General features: G+C 48.6%; 9 protein-coding genes across 9 annotated transcripts; 6 read left to right on the top strand and 3 right to left on the bottom strand.

Moving 5' to 3' along the window:
- Positions 1 to 34: 34 nt before the first annotated feature.
- On the bottom strand, positions 35 to 1,591 carry BC939DRAFT_427499 (NAD binding domain of 6-phosphogluconate dehydrogenase-domain-containing protein). Its single transcript, XM_051553188.1, has 3 exons — positions 1,391 to 1,591; positions 754 to 1,165; positions 35 to 634 (listed from the first exon to the last, which is right to left on the bottom strand). The coding sequence occupies exons 1-3, from the start codon at positions 1,487 to 1,489 to the stop codon at positions 105 to 107; spliced, it is 1,041 nt and encodes a 346-aa protein (XP_051408690.1). The 5' UTR covers positions 1,490 to 1,591; the 3' UTR covers positions 35 to 104.
- Positions 1,592 to 2,371: 780 nt separating this feature from the next.
- Positions 2,372 to 3,919, top strand: BC939DRAFT_286928 (ketopantoate reductase PanE/ApbA-domain-containing protein). Its single transcript, XM_051551256.1, has 4 exons — positions 2,372 to 2,521; positions 2,725 to 2,892; positions 3,001 to 3,409; positions 3,495 to 3,919. Exons 1-4 carry the CDS (start codon positions 2,485 to 2,487, stop codon positions 3,874 to 3,876), a joined length of 996 nt encoding a protein of 331 aa, XP_051408689.1. The 5' UTR covers positions 2,372 to 2,484; the 3' UTR covers positions 3,877 to 3,919.
- Positions 3,920 to 3,947: 28 nt separating this feature from the next.
- Positions 3,948 to 8,228, top strand: BC939DRAFT_462196 (fibronectin-binding protein A N-terminus-domain-containing protein). The gene is made up of 8 exons (XM_051557100.1): positions 3,948 to 4,049; positions 4,133 to 4,202; positions 4,291 to 4,392; positions 4,474 to 4,605; positions 4,709 to 4,922; positions 5,023 to 5,263; positions 5,349 to 7,335; positions 7,434 to 8,228. The coding sequence occupies exons 1-8, from the start codon at positions 3,988 to 3,990 to the stop codon at positions 8,187 to 8,189; spliced, it is 3,564 nt and encodes a 1,187-aa protein (XP_051408688.1). The 5' UTR covers positions 3,948 to 3,987; the 3' UTR covers positions 8,190 to 8,228.
- A 1,833-nt stretch (positions 8,229 to 10,061) lies between these two features.
- On the bottom strand, positions 10,062 to 11,255 carry BC939DRAFT_462194 (uncharacterized protein). Its single transcript, XM_051557099.1, has one exon. It carries the CDS (start codon positions 11,133 to 11,135, stop codon positions 10,146 to 10,148), a length of 990 nt encoding a protein of 329 aa, XP_051408687.1. The 5' UTR covers positions 11,136 to 11,255; the 3' UTR covers positions 10,062 to 10,145.
- Positions 11,256 to 11,305: 50 nt separating this feature from the next.
- Positions 11,306 to 12,079, top strand: BC939DRAFT_462193 (uncharacterized protein). The gene is made up of 3 exons (XM_051557098.1): positions 11,306 to 11,491; positions 11,606 to 11,746; positions 11,844 to 12,079. The coding sequence occupies exons 1-3, from the start codon at positions 11,408 to 11,410 to the stop codon at positions 11,946 to 11,948; spliced, it is 330 nt and encodes a 109-aa protein (XP_051408686.1). The 5' UTR covers positions 11,306 to 11,407; the 3' UTR covers positions 11,949 to 12,079.
- A 36-nt stretch (positions 12,080 to 12,115) lies between these two features.
- Positions 12,116 to 13,420, bottom strand: BC939DRAFT_462190 (6-pyruvoyltetrahydropterin synthase). The gene is made up of 5 exons (XM_051557097.1): positions 13,082 to 13,420; positions 12,866 to 12,888; positions 12,620 to 12,712; positions 12,438 to 12,472; positions 12,116 to 12,336 (listed from the first exon to the last, which is right to left on the bottom strand). Exons 1-5 carry the CDS (start codon positions 13,233 to 13,235, stop codon positions 12,204 to 12,206), a joined length of 438 nt encoding a protein of 145 aa, XP_051408685.1. The 5' UTR covers positions 13,236 to 13,420; the 3' UTR covers positions 12,116 to 12,203.
- Positions 13,421 to 14,755, top strand: BC939DRAFT_462184 (uncharacterized protein). The gene is made up of 3 exons (XM_051557096.1): positions 13,421 to 13,950; positions 14,057 to 14,159; positions 14,278 to 14,755. Exons 1-3 carry the CDS (start codon positions 13,642 to 13,644, stop codon positions 14,712 to 14,714), a joined length of 849 nt encoding a protein of 282 aa, XP_051408684.1. The 5' UTR covers positions 13,421 to 13,641; the 3' UTR covers positions 14,715 to 14,755.
- A 334-nt stretch (positions 14,756 to 15,089) lies between these two features.
- On the top strand, positions 15,090 to 16,100 carry BC939DRAFT_506330 (glycosyl hydrolases family 16-domain-containing protein; the record flags this gene model as incomplete). Its single annotated transcript, XM_051560774.1, has 2 exons — positions 15,090 to 15,249; positions 15,352 to 16,100. The coding sequence occupies 2 exons, from the start codon at positions 15,090 to 15,092 to the stop codon at positions 16,098 to 16,100; spliced, it is 909 nt and encodes a 302-aa protein (XP_051408683.1).
- A 626-nt stretch (positions 16,101 to 16,726) lies between these two features.
- BC939DRAFT_462181 (concanavalin A-like lectin/glucanase domain-containing protein) lies at positions 16,727 to 17,539 on the top strand. The gene has a single exon (XM_051557095.1). The coding sequence runs from the start codon at positions 16,800 to 16,802 to the stop codon at positions 17,523 to 17,525; it is 726 nt and encodes a 241-aa protein (XP_051408682.1). The 5' UTR covers positions 16,727 to 16,799; the 3' UTR covers positions 17,526 to 17,539.
- Positions 17,540 to 17,912: the final 373 nt, after the last annotated feature.

Below are 17,912 nucleotides of genomic sequence, written 5' to 3'. Positions count from 1 at the left end.
ACACGCTTACACAAAAAAAAAAAAAAAAAAAAAATGCCTTCATGTTTTTTATTTTGATTGTGACTTGGTCTATGTTAAGGTTCAATGGTTTTGCTACATGGCATCTATTTGGCGTTCTCGGACAACCACTTGTAGGCAGCGCTGAAGTCGAGATGCTCATATTCCTTGTTGGCTGCCATCTGGTTGTAGAGCTGCTGCGCAAGGGCACCGAGCAGGACCGTAGACTTTGTCTCGACAGCAGCATTGACAGCCAAACGGAGATCCTTGGCCATCAAGGGCATACCGAATCCACCAGTGTATCCACGCGTCGCTGCTGAGTTCTCCTGAACACCTGGGCAGGGGTTGTAGACTTCACTGCTCCAGCAGCGACCACTCGAGGTGTTGAGGATACCAGCAAGGAGTTTAGGATCCATACCCATGCGGACACCCAGGTTCATAGTTTCTGAGGTAGCAATCATGGAAATGCCGAGAAGCATGTTGTTGCAGATCTTGGCGACCTGTCCGTTGCCGTTGGTACCGCAGTAGACGATGTTCTTGCCCATCTTCTCAAGGTAGGGCTTGGCGGTCTCAAAGTCCTCATTGGTACGCGACCCAACCATGAATGTAAGAGTTCCAGCCTGTGCTCCTCCAGTGCCTACGTTGGCGGATAAAGCAGATTGGATGATCAGCGTGAGTTGTTAAAAGACGGTTCGCTCTGACCATTAATTCCAGCCATTCGCGCATGGAATATAGAATCATTTATGTACAACTTACCTCCAGAAACAGGAGCATCAATGGCCCTGGCACCCTTCTCGTGCAAGACCTTAGCAACGCGTGTAGCCATGGACTGATCAATAGTAGAGGCATCCATAACGAGGTGCTTCTCACCCAGACCCTCCAGAAGACCATCCTTTCCAAAGTAGACACCCTCGACGTGCTGTGAGGCAGGCAGCATGGTGACAATAATAGTGGCTTCCTGTGCGACCTCCAGTGGGCTCTTGGCGACCTTGACCTTGTCCTTGTTGTTGGGATCGGTGTTGTGGTCCTTCAAGAAGGTTGAGGTGGTCTTTTGGTTGATGTCATAGATGATAAAGTCGGCCTGGTCCTTGAAACCATTATAGAGATTGGTAGCCATAGGCAGACCCATGTTACCCAGGCCAATAAAGCCGATTCTCTTGACCTTTGACTGCACACATTGGACGAAATGATACCGGTTAGTTGCAGAATGGAAGGAGTTCGTATACGTATCACGGTTTTTCCGTAGGTAGTAGGTTGTGTCAGTCCTAGATAATGCTTACATCTAAATAGATGATGAAATGAAGAAGATGTTAGAGGGCTTCCCAAGACTTAGAGACCAGCAATGATTAATATGACACCAATGCATTCAGGAACCGGATCTAAAGCTCGTCGTACCTGTGGACTTGAAGCGGAGACCAGCAATTGGCGAGGCCAGCTTGGTGGCAACGCGCGCCTTGGACTGAGTAGAGCGGATGAGGAATGAGGCGATCATCGTTGTGGTGGATGAGTTGAGGAGTGGAGGAATGAGATGAGACGAAGGGGAGTAGAAGAGAGGAGAGGAGGGAGAGCGTGGAAAAAAATTGTGAGAATCAGTGCGGGGTAAGTTCAGACGGATTTCCTGCATCCAAACTTTGTTAAGGATCACTTTGTGGGGAAGAGGCGTGGGAATAATATTGAGAAACAAATCGCTGTCCCACATCCCTTGGTCCGTTCCGATTTGATATCCTCATTCTCTCATTACTGCTGCGAACATGCAGGACCGTTGCCCTGAGTACCCTTTTACCCTTTGGGTGTGTCATTAACCCGGATATATCCTGTGTCTGATCCTTGGACCCTGAGTTGGTAGTTGCTAAGCTTCACTTAATTTATATTGTACTGAAGGATTGAGACTTGCCATCCAACAAAGTCCAGCAAAGAGGAAGGCATGCTGTGATAAATAGAAGTACACCTTTCAAAGGCTGCAGTTGGCATACGGTTTCTATGCACGCGTGTTTAATTGGCCAAGCCCAGCAGCGCAGCACAACCGATCAACAGATGCGATAAAGGACCATACCCGAGGTGACGATTGAGCAGAAAAGGATCATCTTTGAGTTCCCCGCAAAGAAATGAGCGAACGAAGGAGGGTCGAACCAAAACGGCGAAAAGGTCAGGGCGTAGCTGTTGCACCTTACCCGCTCCAATCCACGTTGTTAGTTGTACGCACCATGTACACTTTTGCCAGTCAAGCGGTTCGATTTGACCCAATTGACTACCATCGAGTCATCCAAAATGAACTCTGTTTGGCAAACACTACGGACGGGACAGCCAGGGACATCAGGGACCGCCACCAGATCTAAGGTACACGGCAGAAATCCATGTTTGTCATCACTGCCCTCCTCTCATTCACACTTCAACTCTTCCATTCCTCATCTCGGCTCATTCCTTTTCTTCTTCCTCCACACTTCTCTCTTCTTCCATAACTCCTTTTCCTCTTCATAGCCCGGCACAATGACCCAAAGCTCCCCTCACTCTCGTATCCTCACCGGTATGTTCGAGTACGACATTGCACCGGAGATTTATGTACCTCCAACGTAGATTCGATTCGCATTGCATTAGCCGTAGATAAATACTCCCCCTTCTCCTTTCTCTCAGAATTACCCTGCTTCCAGTGCCTTCATTTACTAAGTTGACCGAGAAAGCATTGACTGCGGAGAGTAAAAAAGACTAATCATCTCCACTTTAATTCAGTGGGCACTGGTGCTATCGGTGCATACTACACATGGCGCATGCAGCAATCAGGCCATTGTACCGTTACCGCCGTCTGTAGATCCAACTATGAAGCCGTCAAGACCAAGGGTATCGAAATTCAGACGGTTGCCTGGGGCGAGGGCCCTCATGTCTTCAAGCCTGAGCATGGTGGGTATCATTGATTCGAACACTTGCGACATTTGCTTCAGTTGCAATCGCCCTAACTGCCCACTTACTAACCCAAAAAAAAAAAAAAAAAACTTTTTAATATGGTAGTGGTTAAGGCTGTACCAAGCGAGACTTATGATTACATTGTCGTATGCATGAAAGCATTGCCAGATGTCTATAGCATCGCTGATATTATCGCGCCAGCTGTGGAGGCCTCTCCCAATGCTGCCATTGTTTTGATCCAGAACGGCATCGGTATTGAGGACCCCATCAAGGCGCGATTCCCTCGCAATCCCATTCTTTCTGCTATTGCCTACATTGGAGTCACACAAAACGAGATCGGTGTCGTCTATCACTCGGGTATGGTTCAAAGATTGATTGTGGGGTTGTTCGAGCCTATTGAGGGCGTCGATACCGCATCGGCACTGAAGATTTTTGGTGATATCTGCAAGGATGGTGGCATTGATACCATTGTCGCAGATGACATTCAGAACTACCGGTGGCAGAAGCTCGTCTGGTAAGTAGTATGATAACGTGATAGATCTCGCTGTTATCTTAGCTATGAACAGATCATTCTGACGCACCAACCATGATTATGATAGGAACGGAGCGATGAACCCGATCTGTATCCTCTCGGATCTCTGGACTGTGTCCAATGTCCTTGCAGATCCAAAATACAAAGAGATGGTCTTGAGGACCAAGGGTGAGATCGTAGCTTTGGCGGAAGCTCTCGGATATCCAATGCCATCTACACTGATCGAGACCAGCATGAGCACTAGCGCTCGGCTTGCAGATGGATACAAGGCTAGCATGGTCGTCGATCTCGAGGAGGGAAGGCCCATGGAGACAGAGGTCATTCTCACCAACCCAATTAGGATTGCGGAGGAGCGTAACCTCACACATATCATCCCAACCTGGTACCAACTCTACAAGGACCTGATCAAATACTTTGCCAAACGCCAGGCCAAGAAGGGCAGCCTGTGAATATATAGATCACGTGTGTAGCTCAGTAATAAACTCCTTTCACTCCACTGAGTCCATTCGTCATTTCAAATCGCCTTTTTTCTTCACTTCTCACCATCAACATACAACGCCATGCCAAAGCTGCGCTTTGGGTCTCTCGATGTGCGTGCTACAGTCGCCACACTACAACAAACGTATGTAAAAAAATACTTTTATAAGGAGGCAATGGAATCAAGGATCGTGCACGGCCTGCTAATATTCCGTCCCCAAACAATAGAATCGTTGGACTTCGCTTGCAGAACGTGTACGATGTCAACTCGAGGACATATCTCTTCAAATTCTCAAAGGTGTGTCATAGAGCACTGAGGCTGCGAAGGAGTTGAGAGCGGAATTGCAGCAAGTGCTGACAACGGTTTCAAAACAATTTCTACTTAGCCTGACAGGAAGGAGATGGTGCTGATCGAGTCCGGTATCCGCATGCACACCACTCTCTTTCTCCGCGACAAATCAATTACACCCTCAGGATTCTGTATTAAAGTACGTCGAGCATTTTCGCAACGGACTGTTCTGAGCCTGAGCTGAAGGATGACTTACTGAACAATTTTATTCCTATTCTAGATCCGCAAGCATTTGAGGACGAGGCGACTGACTGGAGTCAAGCAACTTGGATCAGATCGTATTGTAGATTTTGAGTTTGGCGCAGACGACTTGAACAATACGTACCACATTATTGCAGAGTTCTATGCTGCGGTAAGTAGATGAGTCAGCCCCATATTTTTTTGCACTCAATCCTTCTCCGCTGCGAAGCAGGTTGGCTGACTCAAGCCTATTGCTGTTTGTAACACTCCTATAGGGCAATTTAATCCTAACGGATGGCCACTACAAGATTCTTTCGATCCTGCGCGTCGTCCAACCTAATGAGAAAGTCAGGATGGCGGTTGGAGAGACATATGATATCGGGGCCTTGACACGCAGCTTTGAGCCGATTCAGAAGGAACATCTTGTCGAAGTCTTGAAGTCTGCAGGACCCAAAGATATCCTGAAAAAGATTCTCAACACAAAGCTATGTACGTCTCAAAAGAATTTAAGGTTTCAACTGTGCCTCCGATGGCGTCTGTTCGATATCCTGTTGCTGACGTGCCACATTCATCCCTTTGTTTCAACCAGTTTACGGCCCTGCACTCACAGAACATGCAATTCTCAAGGCTGGTCTTACCCCAAATACAACTGTGGCGACTGGATTTGATACATCAGAGGGGTCACCCCAAATCCAAGCACTTTTCGAGGCATTGCAGGCCGCCGACAGCATCATCGAAAAGGGAGGAGACGATGAAAAGAAGGGATATATCATCATGCTCAAGCACAAGAAGAAGAATGAGGACGATCCTAATGAGCAAGAACTTGTCACGTAAGACCATGGCTAACCGTTATGGAACGAATCGCTTGCGGGCGAAATTACAATGGTTTCTAAAGATGTTCCTGTACTCTAATAGGTACGATGAGTTCCACCCCTACTTGTTTTTGCAGCACGAATTGCAAGTGCACAAGGAGTTCGAGTCATTTGATGCAGCAGTTGATGAGTTCTTCTCAGCCATCGAGAGTCAGCGCTTGGAGCTCAAGAAGCGTGCGCAAGAGGAACATGCTCAAAAGAAACTGGACAGCGTCAGGATGGAGCACTTTGGTCGTGTCCGTGGTCTAGAGGAGGCCCAGCAGATGAATGTGATGAGAGCGGAATTGATCGAGGCCAATCTGGAGATGTGCGATCAAGCTATTATGATTATTCGCAATGCTGTCGCCACCGGAATGGACTGGAAGGATCTCGCAGACTTGGTAGACGAAGAGAAGAGGCATGGTAATCCTATTGCACTCATGATTGACTCTCTAAAGCTGGAGTCAAACAATGTCTGCGTCGTTCTGAGCGATCCTTACGATGAGGAAGAAGAGAAACAGGACCAGGACGAGGATCAAGAAGATCAGGAGGCAGAGGACCGACATCAGCCCAAGGCCAAGCCTACTGTGCTCATTGACCTCGATATTTATCTCACTGCCTTTGCGAATGCACGCAAGTACTATGATGTCAAGAAACAGTCGGCCATTAAACAGGAGAAGACGCTGGCTCATGCCTCCAAGGCTTTCAAAAGTGCGGAGAAAAAGATTCGCCAACAGCTACAGGAGGTCAAGATTACAACGTCGATTCAGCGAGCACGCAAGCCGTATTGGTTCGAGAAGTTTATGTGGTTTATCACATCAGAAAATTACCTGGTCATCGCTGGACGAGACGCACAGCAGAACGAGATGATTGTCAAGCGCTACATGAAAAAGAACGATATCTATGTTCATGCGGATATTCATGGTGCAGCGACGGTCTTGATCAAAAATCCGTCTGACAAGGATCCAGTTCCGCCGAGCTCGATCTACCAGGCAGGAATCATGTCTGTCTGCCAAAGCAAAGCGTGGGATGCCAAGATTGTCACGTCCGCTTACTGGGTTCGCGCAGATCAGGTCAGCAAATCGGCACCTACGGGAGAGTATCTCACTACCGGCAGCTTCATGATCCGTGGCAAGAAAAATTTTTTGCCACCGGTACAGCTGGTTTATGGATTCGGACTATTGTTCAAGCTAGACGACTCTTCAATTGCGAACCATCTCAACGAACGTCATGCCCCCAGGATCGAAGATGCGGAGAGTCCTGCTGCCACCGCGAATTTAGAGACGGCTACCTCCAAGGCGCATGACGATGAGGTCCCGTCTGCCGCGACGCCCGCGGAGGATAAAGAGGAGCAGGAGGAGCAGGAGGAGCATGGTCTTGGTGGTTCTGATGATTCTGATAGTGAGAAGGAGAGCAATGAAGATCGATCCGCAGTCAGTCGCGACGGGGATGATGATGCAAGCCTGGAGGATAGCAAGGACGAGTCGCAAACCCAGAGCCAGGACGACGACAATGGCAAATCCGACTCTGAGGATGAATCTGAGGCAGCCGAGTCGTCTGACGAGGAGTTCCCTGATACTCAGATCCAGTTTAACACAAATGCGATGAATACCAACAAGAAGCAGCAACAGCAGCAACAGCAACAACAAGCGATGGCCGGACCTGCGATTGACAAGTATGGACTCCAGGACTATGGCGATGACAGCAATGAGGAACTCGAAAAAAATGATGATACATCATCTCTGGCATCATCGGACAGGCCTCAACAAGGAAAGTCCAGTTACATTACTGCCAAGATGCGCCGCGATATGAAGAAAGGCAGGACTCCTGGTCAGTCTGAGGACATTGGCGAGTCATCACAGGCTGCCCAGAAGGAGACTCAGCCCAAGAAGCAGCAACAGGCGGACAAGAAGAAAGGTGCAGTAGCAGCAGCTCCTCCTCCTCCTCCTCCTACCTCGGTGCGCGGCAAGAGAGGCAAGGCCAAGAAGATCAAGGAAAAGTATGCTGATCAAGATGAGGAAGAACGCCAGCTTCGTCTTGAATTGCTTGCTGTAAGTGGCTTACATGTCAATTTCTTCATCCATCATCTACGAACGATACTTGTCTTCTCGTGCTGCTAACAGAAGTTTTTATTTTTATCTGTTGCTAGCCTGACAAGGGTCCGCAACTGAAGGGCAAGCGGGCCAAGAAGGAGGCGGAGAAGAAGGCGGAGAAGGCAGCATTGACAGAAAAGAGACGTGTCCAGCAGGATGAGTACCAGAAGGGCCAGACAGCCAAGGACAGAAATAAAGGTGGCAAAAAGGCACCGCACAACGGCAAGATTCCAGATGCTGCAACGAATGGGGACACCGAAGATGCTGTCCAGGGCGATGCCGATGCTGCTGTTCCTTTGCTGGATGAGAATGCGAATGAGGACGAGCGTGAGGAGGTGCGCCGTCTGTTGCAGGAGGAGAACATCAAGATGCTGGAGCCCGAAGAGTCCGAAAACCTAACAGTCTTGGATGGTCTGACTGGGCGCCCATTGCCGACAGATATCCTGCAGTTTGCGGTACCTGTCTGCGCACCCTATAGCGCACTTCAGAAGTATAAGTACAAGGTCAAGTTGATCCCGGGAACAATGAAGAAGGGCAAGGCAGTCAAGACGGCCATGAACCACTTTTTGACAGCAGTCAATAGTAACAGTTCGTCCTCCGCATCGGAATCGTCTGAGACCAAGACGGTCAATGGTCTATCGGGACAGGAATTGCGCGCGGCAGAGACGGCACTCGAAGCACGCGAGCGTGAGTTAATCAAGATGGTCAAGGACGAGGAGGCAATCAATGCGATGATCGGAAAGAGTAAGGTCTCGGCACCGGGAGTAGAGGCGTCCAAGAAGAAGAGCGGAGGAAGCAAGGGACGCAAATGAGATGCGCGTTTATTTGTAATAAAGGATGCTTTGTTTAACAATTCAACAGAAGGTGTGCATGATAACAAGGCTTGCCTTCTTATTGAGCCTAACGCTGTCGTGGAAGTCAGTTCATTTGTGGTACTGTAGTATCACGAAGATCGGTCAAAAAGGAGAATCACACCAAGTATGGGATTAACAATGATTTCAACAGGTCTCAATAAGTAGCATCAACTCATCCGGGGAGGCGCGCACATACATTCGCAGATGCTATCCTTCTTCGACTGATTTAGGCCCACAAGAGTCGATCAGCTAATCAACGCAGCCGACCATATCGAATAAGAGTGTTGCGACCCGGCGACGCGTCGTTTTCATTTATTTCTTCGCGTCGAGTCGCGCTCTCGCCTTCCTTCATTCTTCACTTTCCCCTCCTCCAAGACCATCAAAAGCACAAACATAGTCCCCTACCTCTCCATCCATCCATCTATTGATGTTACAATCAACACCTCGGTGGCTTTCAGTTATGTTGCTGTGTGAGTGGAACTGTTCGTTCTGCTTCGCAAACTGCGATCTGTTGTTCCCTGACTGCATGGTGCTGCTGTCTAACGACAGTGCTGTGCCTGTCCCTGAGTTCACTCTGTGATTTACAGCACCCTGATTTTTTCTCACACTTGTTTACTCCGCATTTTTTGCACTTTGCTTCGACCATCAGCGTCTCTGCTCCGCTAATCGGGCGAGACTGACACAGACTCAGCGAGCCAAGAGCTGCAATAGCTATACAGCTGCAGCGGATCGCCGCAGAGTCCAACGAAATTTCAGAAAGATATGCTTTGGAGGTCCAGTTGCTGCTATTCTCCCTTTTGTGAATATGGATGGCATCGGTCTATTTTCTCAGCGTTAATGCCTGTGCCTGGTGCTAGAGAGTGCTCGTCGCTTGATTTCTACGCATACTTTTCTTTTCTTTTCTTCTTCACCAGGAAGCGAATGTACCTCCGCTTCACATCACCTGCCATTCGACTACAACGGTCTTGATGGCAGTCTAACCCTGTCCACTGGGACCCTTCAAGAGAAAAGAAACTTAAGTTTTCAAAGGTATGGTTGGCGGTCATTATCTGCTGTCGTGCTTGTGGATGACAGGTGCTTGTGTGTGTTTTTCTCGCCTCTTAACTGTTGCTCCTCTTTGAATTGCTTCTATTGCAGCCTGATCTCGAGCGAGAAGCGGCAGTAACCATGCACCGTCCGCTCACAGTGAACAATCCAACCTCAGCAAGCCTGATTAGTACATTCAATGCGTCGGGCCTTTGTTACCCCGTCAGATCCCATCGAGGCCCTAGTCCCGTGAAACTGCCTGGACCATCAAATGTGGAAAAGTCAAGTGCGCTCTATGCTCTCCGTCCTCTGACACGCGACAATTCACAGTAGGTCGTTTGTGCAACCGTGATATTTATTTTCGCATTGTTACACAGTCGCGTTCTGAGACTGACGCGCGTTTACTGCAGCCCCAAGAACATCACCTTCCCACTACTACTTTCACACATACACAGATACACACCCTTTCACCAAAGAATTCAGGCGCACAGCCCTTTTTTTGCCTCCATTGTACGACCATGGTCCACGATCTTTACTCCCTCGATATCTCACATATTCCATCGCCCGTGATGCTTAGTAGATTCTTTCTGACTTTATCCTATTATCCTCTTTGCAGGTCAACTCGGCATGCTTGCTCGTTCATATAACCACATTTTGCACAGGACGCATTGAATCTTTCGACCCTTGTACTGTAAAATAAACTGAATAAGCAAGCGCGTCCAAATGCGCGGTGCACGCTAAAATGATCTTCCGAATGGACCCAGGCGAACTCTTTCCCCTTATGAGTTTTATAGGCTGAACTCGCTCCATGGTTTTAATAGATATGTAGAGCCGCGAATTCAAGCGCAACTGCATGTAGCCTATGACAAAATCCCTCCTCCCCCCGGTTCAAGCAACACCGATCTCCCGTAACATGGCTGCTTGCTTGGCTCTCTGCTCCTCCTTTTCTTGCTCTGTCGCATATAGATCCATGCTCCCGAACCATAGATCTATAAACGTCGCCAGCTTGGCCGTCTTGTCCTTCGTGAACCCATATCGGATGTACCCTGCAATGGCCTTATCCTGGAATAGCGTCGTCGAAAACACCAGTCGTCGGAATTCATTCGCCTTTGCATATGTCACCACCATATCCATCAACATCTTACTGATCCCCAGTCTGCGGTAATGTGGGTGGACCGATAGTCTGCGCAGTCCCGCGTCTGTCTTGTTCGGTATCGTAAACGCGTCCTCAGAACGGCCCCGCTTCAGATGCTTCGACTTTAGATGCTCTGTGTGGGCCCAGATGTCATCGAGTGCGATACAGCCCAGGACAAGTTGGGGGTGCGAATCCAAACATGCGACCCAAAATTGCGATCGATTTGGTTTGTTGTTGGTCGATGAGCTGGACTGGTAGTAACCGGTGATATCGTCGAGGTCTTCTTGGATGCAGGTCTTGATGAACTTTTCGTTGCTCCGCAAGGACCATCGGTACATCTCCAGTAGGGTAGTGATTGCGACAATGAGGGTGACAAGGACCCATACGATCGAGAAGGATGGCTGGATCAGAGCCAGGGCCGATTCAGGGCTTGGGAGCAGTTTTTGAAAGCTGCGAGGGTTGTCCCATGAAACCCCTGCAAAGAATGTGGATGACGATGAAGAGGAAGAAGAGGACTTGGAGATGTAAATGGAGTAAACGGCAAAGGCGAGCTCGATAAGAGAGGTGTAGATGATGGATTTGGTGAGGATGACAAGGGGGGTGGTGTAATGCTTGACTCTTCGTCGGAAGAGGGGTTCTGCGTTCTCTTGGAATCCGATAGTGAGGATCTCGACGACCTGGTCCTGGTCCTCTTTGGAGTAGGACCTGATCCGGATGGCGTCCTTGCTGATGCCTGGCATCATTGGACTTGTCCTGCAGAGGATAGGAAGATGGGGTGTGCGATGTGAGAGAGAGAGGCGAGGGCGAGAGTTTGAGAGACGAGAAGATAGCCGCGAGATGTATATAAAAAAAGAAGAAAGAACAGAAAGGGCGAATCTGAGCGGCGTGCTCTGCACGACCTGTGGGCCCTTCCCCTACAGCTCAGATTTTCGGTAAACAACCCTCTTCCTGGGAAAACGAATCAGCTCGCCTCCATCAACCCCTTGCCATCCCCATCACACACCCCAACTGAATCATGAAAGTCCCTCCGGCCATACCTGCATCCCTCGCTCGATCATCAAAGAGACTCGCTGTCAAGGATGGGCCGAATCTTGAATACGCAAGTGCTCCCCTTTCACCTTGCAACTCATCGCAGGGTCTCATCACCCACCCGCGGCAACCCCCCCCCCAGAATCTCAAACTAACAGCTTCGCCATGGCTCAATTGCACATAGTTCTTGACTCGTGCAAGGGTATTGTCCCTCTACCGCGACATCCAACGAACTCTCAAGGACATCAAGGATCCGCGAGACCGCCAGGACCTGCAGACATGGGCCCGATCAGATTTTGAGCGGTATCGCCATGAAACCAATCCGGTACTTTGCCCCGGCACTTACTTACTTACTGCGCTCTTCAATGATCAATTATGAAAGCTCCCATGCCTAATGGCTGTACACATCGCAATTGTTATAGGATAAGATCAAGTCGCTCATCTCGCAGGGAAAGCACCAATTCCATGCGCTACAAACCAGCCTGTCGCTATCCTCTGGCAAATCAATTAAAGGCGGCAAAAAATGAACAGCATGCTGACAGCACTCGTATCCGTCATATCCATCGCCTTCCACCGCATCAACTCTCTCACTCTCTTGCACTTCACTGGCTCCATCATCCTGTAACATAGTAAAATAAATATGTATCCTGATCTACACCATTACTTCCGTACTTCCATCATTGCAATGCTCTCTGTCGGTGCGCTAGGATTTTTATTAATGGTACAAAGAGTAGAGTCTATGGGTGGGCATCATTCTCAACATAATTTGTCTTGAATGAAGGTTACTCTCCTCGATAGACAACCACGTTCTTGTCGGTCTCGTGCAGTTTGATTTCGTACAACTCATATGTTTTTGAAACCGGGAGGTTCTGCTGGATGTTTTGCCAGAGGAAGACTGCCAAATTCTCGGTCGTGCTATGTTGATGCGAAGAAAACGTAGTCGTGTTATTAATTCTCTCGTGATTTGCTGTGCGCCTTTACTCCGCGATTGCGATAGGAACATGGTGGATATGTACCTTGGGTTAAGCTTGAAGAATGGGACGTCCAGGTCCTAGTACAAATAGAAAGGATGTAGATAAAGGCATCAATAATGCGATTCTATCCCTCTGATGTTAAGCTCTCCAAAATTCAATGCATCGCAAAAAAAAAAAAATTCTCCGGTTGACGCCATGATGTAATTCGATTCCGGCTCACTCACGAGGTTGCGGTGGTCGCATGGGTCCATGACAGCGGTTTGTAGTGTCTTCTTAAGGTCCGTAATGTTGATGACCATACCAGACAATGGGTCAATCTATCCAAGGGCAAGGGAATTAAAATTTGAATTTGTAAGCATATAGCCATATTAATCCACGATCCACAATTGTGGTTCGCCCCACAGGTCCATCTTTGAGCCCTGACCGAGTTTGCACAACACACATTTTAGAACAGAATAGTGATCCATTACCTGTCCCTTTATCGTCACTTCGACTGTTGGGTGGAAAGGCGACCGCAATATAGATTTGACAGAGAAATAGAGAACAAAGCGTCAGGGGCGATGTTGCAATGGTGACAACTGGATCCGCAACACTGGGCAACCGTCGGTCCTGAACGGCCAATTCACAAGACAGGACTCGTTGAGAGACTCAGTCAGCAGTAACATTGGTGCAGAGTTGAATCGCACCTTTGTAGTTGTGACCATGCCCTGAGGTGTGGTTGCATTTGCCGTACAGTGCTAGGTTCTCTTCCGGACTCAGGTGGATGGAGTTGAGTCGGTGTGCGGCTGAGAAGTGCTCGATTCTGGTCACGTAGGCGGTCCGAATAGTTGATGAGGTCATGGCGGCTATGTTGTTGTTGTGCAGATGTAAGGAAGAAAAAGAAAGAAAAATGAATGGAGGAAGAGAAAAGAGAATGCAAACTGGGGGTTGCTCGCCGAGGAATGAATCTGTGGAGAAGAAGGCAGAAGGGCAGAAGGAGGAAAGAAAGAAGAGTCTAGGTACAGTCCCGTTTGGGAAAAGCACTCTGCCTAACTTCCCACGGACTTCATTTCTTTGGATCGATTGGGCGCCCTTAAGCTATGCCTCGATCACCTTCGCCTTCCCCACTTCCCCCCTGGTGCAACCAACCAACCAACCAGAACGAGAACGCGTCCTTAATCCTTCCCAGGAATCAAAGATCGAGCAGCAGAAGTGATCTCAACAACAGCATTCACTCCGTCGAACTAAAAGGATCACAAGGATTAACATGGACGACGACGACAGCACATCCAGTTTCATTGACAATGCCCCAAACGAAATCGAGGAACAATTTCAGGACCTCGTGGAGAGCAGTAGCAAGCAACAGTCCGCCGGCACTTCCAAACCAGTTTCAGAAGCAAAAAAAGCACCAGAAGGGCCTCCAATCGAGTCAGCGGTCGTCAGTGTGGAGAACGAGGACCCCAGCCAGGACTGGGAGTGGGTGGAGGAGACAGAGTATATCGTGCTTGATTTTGGTTCCACAAATTACAACGCAAAGGACATGGAGAACATGACCAAGGGAGGATACAGTCTCGTTGTATGTTTTCGTCTCTTCAGTGGCTCGTCTGATACAATAGTACACTGTACTGCGCCGTTCCTCAGTTAACGTTGGGTCTGGACTCATTTGCCATGGCTAATGATAGGGTCTGGAGACACCAACACCATACTTCAAAGCAGGAATCCATGCATTCAAGGGGTTCTACGACGAGAACGCCATCACGGAGGACCTTCTCTTTAAAATGAAAGGTAATGCTATTCTGCAACGTCTGACAGTGGTTCCTCTTTGATCTATGATTGCATTTATCATTCCACCATGGAAAACTTATCAGCGTGCCGGCCAAATGCACTTGATACCCATTACTAGGCCATGAAGAGCATGAGGAAGGAATGGACGAGAGCGATGACGAAAATTCAGGGGCGATGGATCTGATGACGATCGCCACCAAGCGGATCATGTTTGAATCTGTTGACATAGTACCGATCACCCCAGAAGAGGATAAGGCCAAAGAAGCGCAAGACAAGGGGAAGGGACCAGCTAATGCAGAGAATCAGGGGGATGAGGCACCCGTATTGGAACCAAGGAAAGAGGTCAAGATGACCATTTGGAGGGCTGCATATGATGCAGTAGGCCTGGACCGGAGGAAGAAAAAAAAGCAGCCCCCAGCAGCGTCTTATCGAGGAAAGAGGGGCCGGATATTGGAGAACCAGGGCGAATCATCTTCAACACCTATGGATATTGATACCCTGCCAACAGCCGAGACCCCTGGCGGTGATTACGAACAGGACGACGGGATGCAGTGAGTTCTACTGCAGAATGCACAATAAAGGCGATCACAGCAAAATAATAATATAGAAATTAAAAAGACTTGTAAGAGAACCTGATACCCAGTGCCGGGTGCCCGTTACGCGTTTCTGACCACATCATGTCTCAGATAAAATAACTTGCTTCCAAAAAATTTGCTACACTTCACCATATCAAAAATAATTTCAGCGGACTTGTGAAACGCGCTGAATGATATTCTATCTAGATTTTTTTTTTTTTTTTTTTTTGTTTGGCACATGGGTGGATGGAGATCTTCATATCGTAGACTATCCTAGGGCCCAACCCGTACCCTCGCCCCCTTTCTCTTTCTCACACATCTCAGCCCTCTTCTCACAACAGGATCCGCATCCACCATGAAAGCAACATATGCCCATACCATGCTTTTCGCCTCAACGATGCAGCTGGCGACATTAATATCATCAGTAGCGGCACAGAGCGTGAAGGCTTTCAACGATTCCCTCAGCAACCATAATAACTTCATCGTCGCGAATGGATATGGTCCCGAACGCTGGGGTAAACGCGAGTTTACTCACGTTCAAATGCATCATCACTCATCCCGCGAATGTGGTCTTATTTAACCATCTCTTGCCTTGCTCCTTGTAATTTGGGTATTAGGTTGTTCATTCGTCAAGACCCAAGTGCACCAGTCTGGCGAAGGTACTACAATCACTATCGGCAAGGATTCGCCCACAAAACCCTACTCCTGCGGCGAATTGATCTACAGACAGGCCAACATGAGCTATGGCACCTACTCGATCGAAATGATCGCCTCCAAAACTGTGGGTCAAGTTACGTCCTTTTTCCTGATCGCGAACGGGGACACTGAGATCGACGTCGAACTCACAGGACTGGATACGAAGCTTGGATGGATGAATGTCTGGCACAACAATCAGCAGAACCCGGTCTCGGTCGAGTTGCCGTTTGATGTCTCGACAGACTGGCATTCGTACTCATTCGATTGGTATAAGGACCACATTGTCTGGTGGGTCGATGGAGACATGGTGCTGAACCGATCCGACATCGCGACGACCCCACCAGACAGGGTCAGCTACAAGCTAGCGATCAATTCTTGGGCCCAGGTGCAACCTGAGGTCAATATTGACTGGGCGGGTAAATTCAACTACCCACCGGATGGTGAGGTTCCCAAGGCCCATTTTAGGAATATGAAGTATATTCCAAGGGTATATGACAGCAAAGGAAACATTGTTAGTGGCGGAGATGACAGTAAAAGCAACGGCGCCAATCTCGGAGGCAACAACAAGAAGAAATCGAACGCAGAGATCTCAAAGAGCCCAACTGGTGCATTGGCCATCGCCGGCATAGGCATGGTGGCAGTTGCCTTTGCCTTCACTATTCTATTTTAGGCAAGTTGTTGCCATATTAAGTTGGCGCTGAAGAACAATAAAGTTCTAGCGCACAGCTTCATAACATTGACAAATACTAGCACCTAAAGCTGCCCACCTATCTCCTTATATGGTGCCTCAACGAAGCACTTCTTCATACAGGTACAGGAGGGGAAATCTGAACAGCACAGCAGCGTGGATGGAGCAACAGAGCCCGAACTGAAGTTAAGGACAGACTCGAAAACTTGATCTCGGCGCCGATGCCTGAGCAGATCTCGTCCTCAGCCAAAAACTTTTTTTTTACACCATGCATAGTATCATGTGGAATAACTGATTTCTGGGTTCCTTTACGCTACTACCGAATTTTGATTCCTCGAACCTGATAGGAAACATCTTCACCATCCATAGGAAGCGCCTTCATAAATGCAGAACCAGAAATTGGCCGCCAACTAGGGCACACAGCACTAGACACTAGACGGGAATACTAAATACATAAATATGTAAAGACACCTTTGCTTTTGTTCGCTGCCTGTATGCTATCCTCCAACTCCAGCCATATACCGCACTAGCCCGTTTCATGAGATGCTGCATTCTAATGATCTTGATCCAGATGGATAGAACCTCAGTCCTGATTCAAATAAAGATCTACTCAACTCCACATTTCCAAATTTAAACCATCACGATGAATTACATCTGCTCATTTTCTCGATCTTCGTAGAAATGAACCCTTCACTCTCGAATATCACCTCCACATCGGCCATTCCTGTGCCCAATGCTCACAATGACCATAACAGCACCATATCCACTGCCTGCACAGAGTACTTTGACCCGCTCACAAGTTCTCCTACCCCCAGATATATCGTCCCTCACGGAGTAACCCCCCAGAACCGGAACTGTACCTATATGAAGGAGAACATTCTTCCCTCCGCACAAGGCACCGCCATCGTCATCGGGAAGGGCTCTCCCGAAAGTCCTTTCTCTTGCGGTGAGCTCATCTGGAGAGAGCGTGCGACCTATGGTATCTACTCTGTCGACATGATCTCAAGCAATATCCGCGGCCATGTCACGGGCTTCTTCTTGATCGCGAACGGAATATCGGAGATTGATGTGGAGCTCACGGGACTGGATGCCAAAGTCGGGTACCTGAATATCTGGAAGGGGTCGAAGCAGAACCCTGTCAAGGTCCCGCTTGGGTTTGATGCGTCCGAGGGCTGGCACAGGTATGCGATCGAGTGGCGGGAGGATTTAGTTGCGTGGTACATTGATGGCCAGATGGTCCTGAAGCGATCAGATATCGAGACGGCGGACCCGGAGAAGACGACGTATAAGCTGGTATTGAATTCGTGGACGCATAATGTCGAAGATAGGTGGGCGGGGAAATTTGTGTGGCCAAGCAACGTGGACATTGTCCAGAGTCAATTTCGGAACTTGATGTACACGCCATAAGGCGAGGGCGACGTTTTTTTTTTTTTTTTTTTTTCCTCAGTAAAGCAGGGACTTAGCCTTAAACAAAATACTGTAATAAGCGATACTTATGCTCCATACATATTCGAAAAATGAGTGAGGCCACTATGTTTTGTTATTCATCCATTTTGCTCGAGAGTCGGTATGCCCTTCGCCGGCTTTTCCAATCACCTCCTTTGGTTGTGCGTTAGGAGATCGCTCCCTATGCTGCTGAAGGCGGAGTCCAGAAGTCTTGGAGGGCACTCTCGTTTTTTGGGAAGGTACGCTGCGTACTCACTAGCGTGGCCAGCAACGTCCCCCATCGTCCAATGTCCTGATTTGGTCGAACATGCCAGTGAACCCCACTACTGTCTCGATCACGACTGAGGG

The sequence above is a fragment of the Gamsiella multidivaricata genome (assembly GCF_025024155.1).
Source record: "Gamsiella multidivaricata strain RSA 2152 chromosome Unknown BC939scaffold_70, whole genome shotgun sequence".
Lineage (NCBI taxonomy): Eukaryota > Fungi > Mortierellomycota > Mortierellomycetes > Mortierellales > Mortierellaceae > Gamsiella > Gamsiella multidivaricata.
Note: the sequence above shows the minus strand (reverse complement) of the source record. Positions and strands in the feature narration are given on the sequence as shown.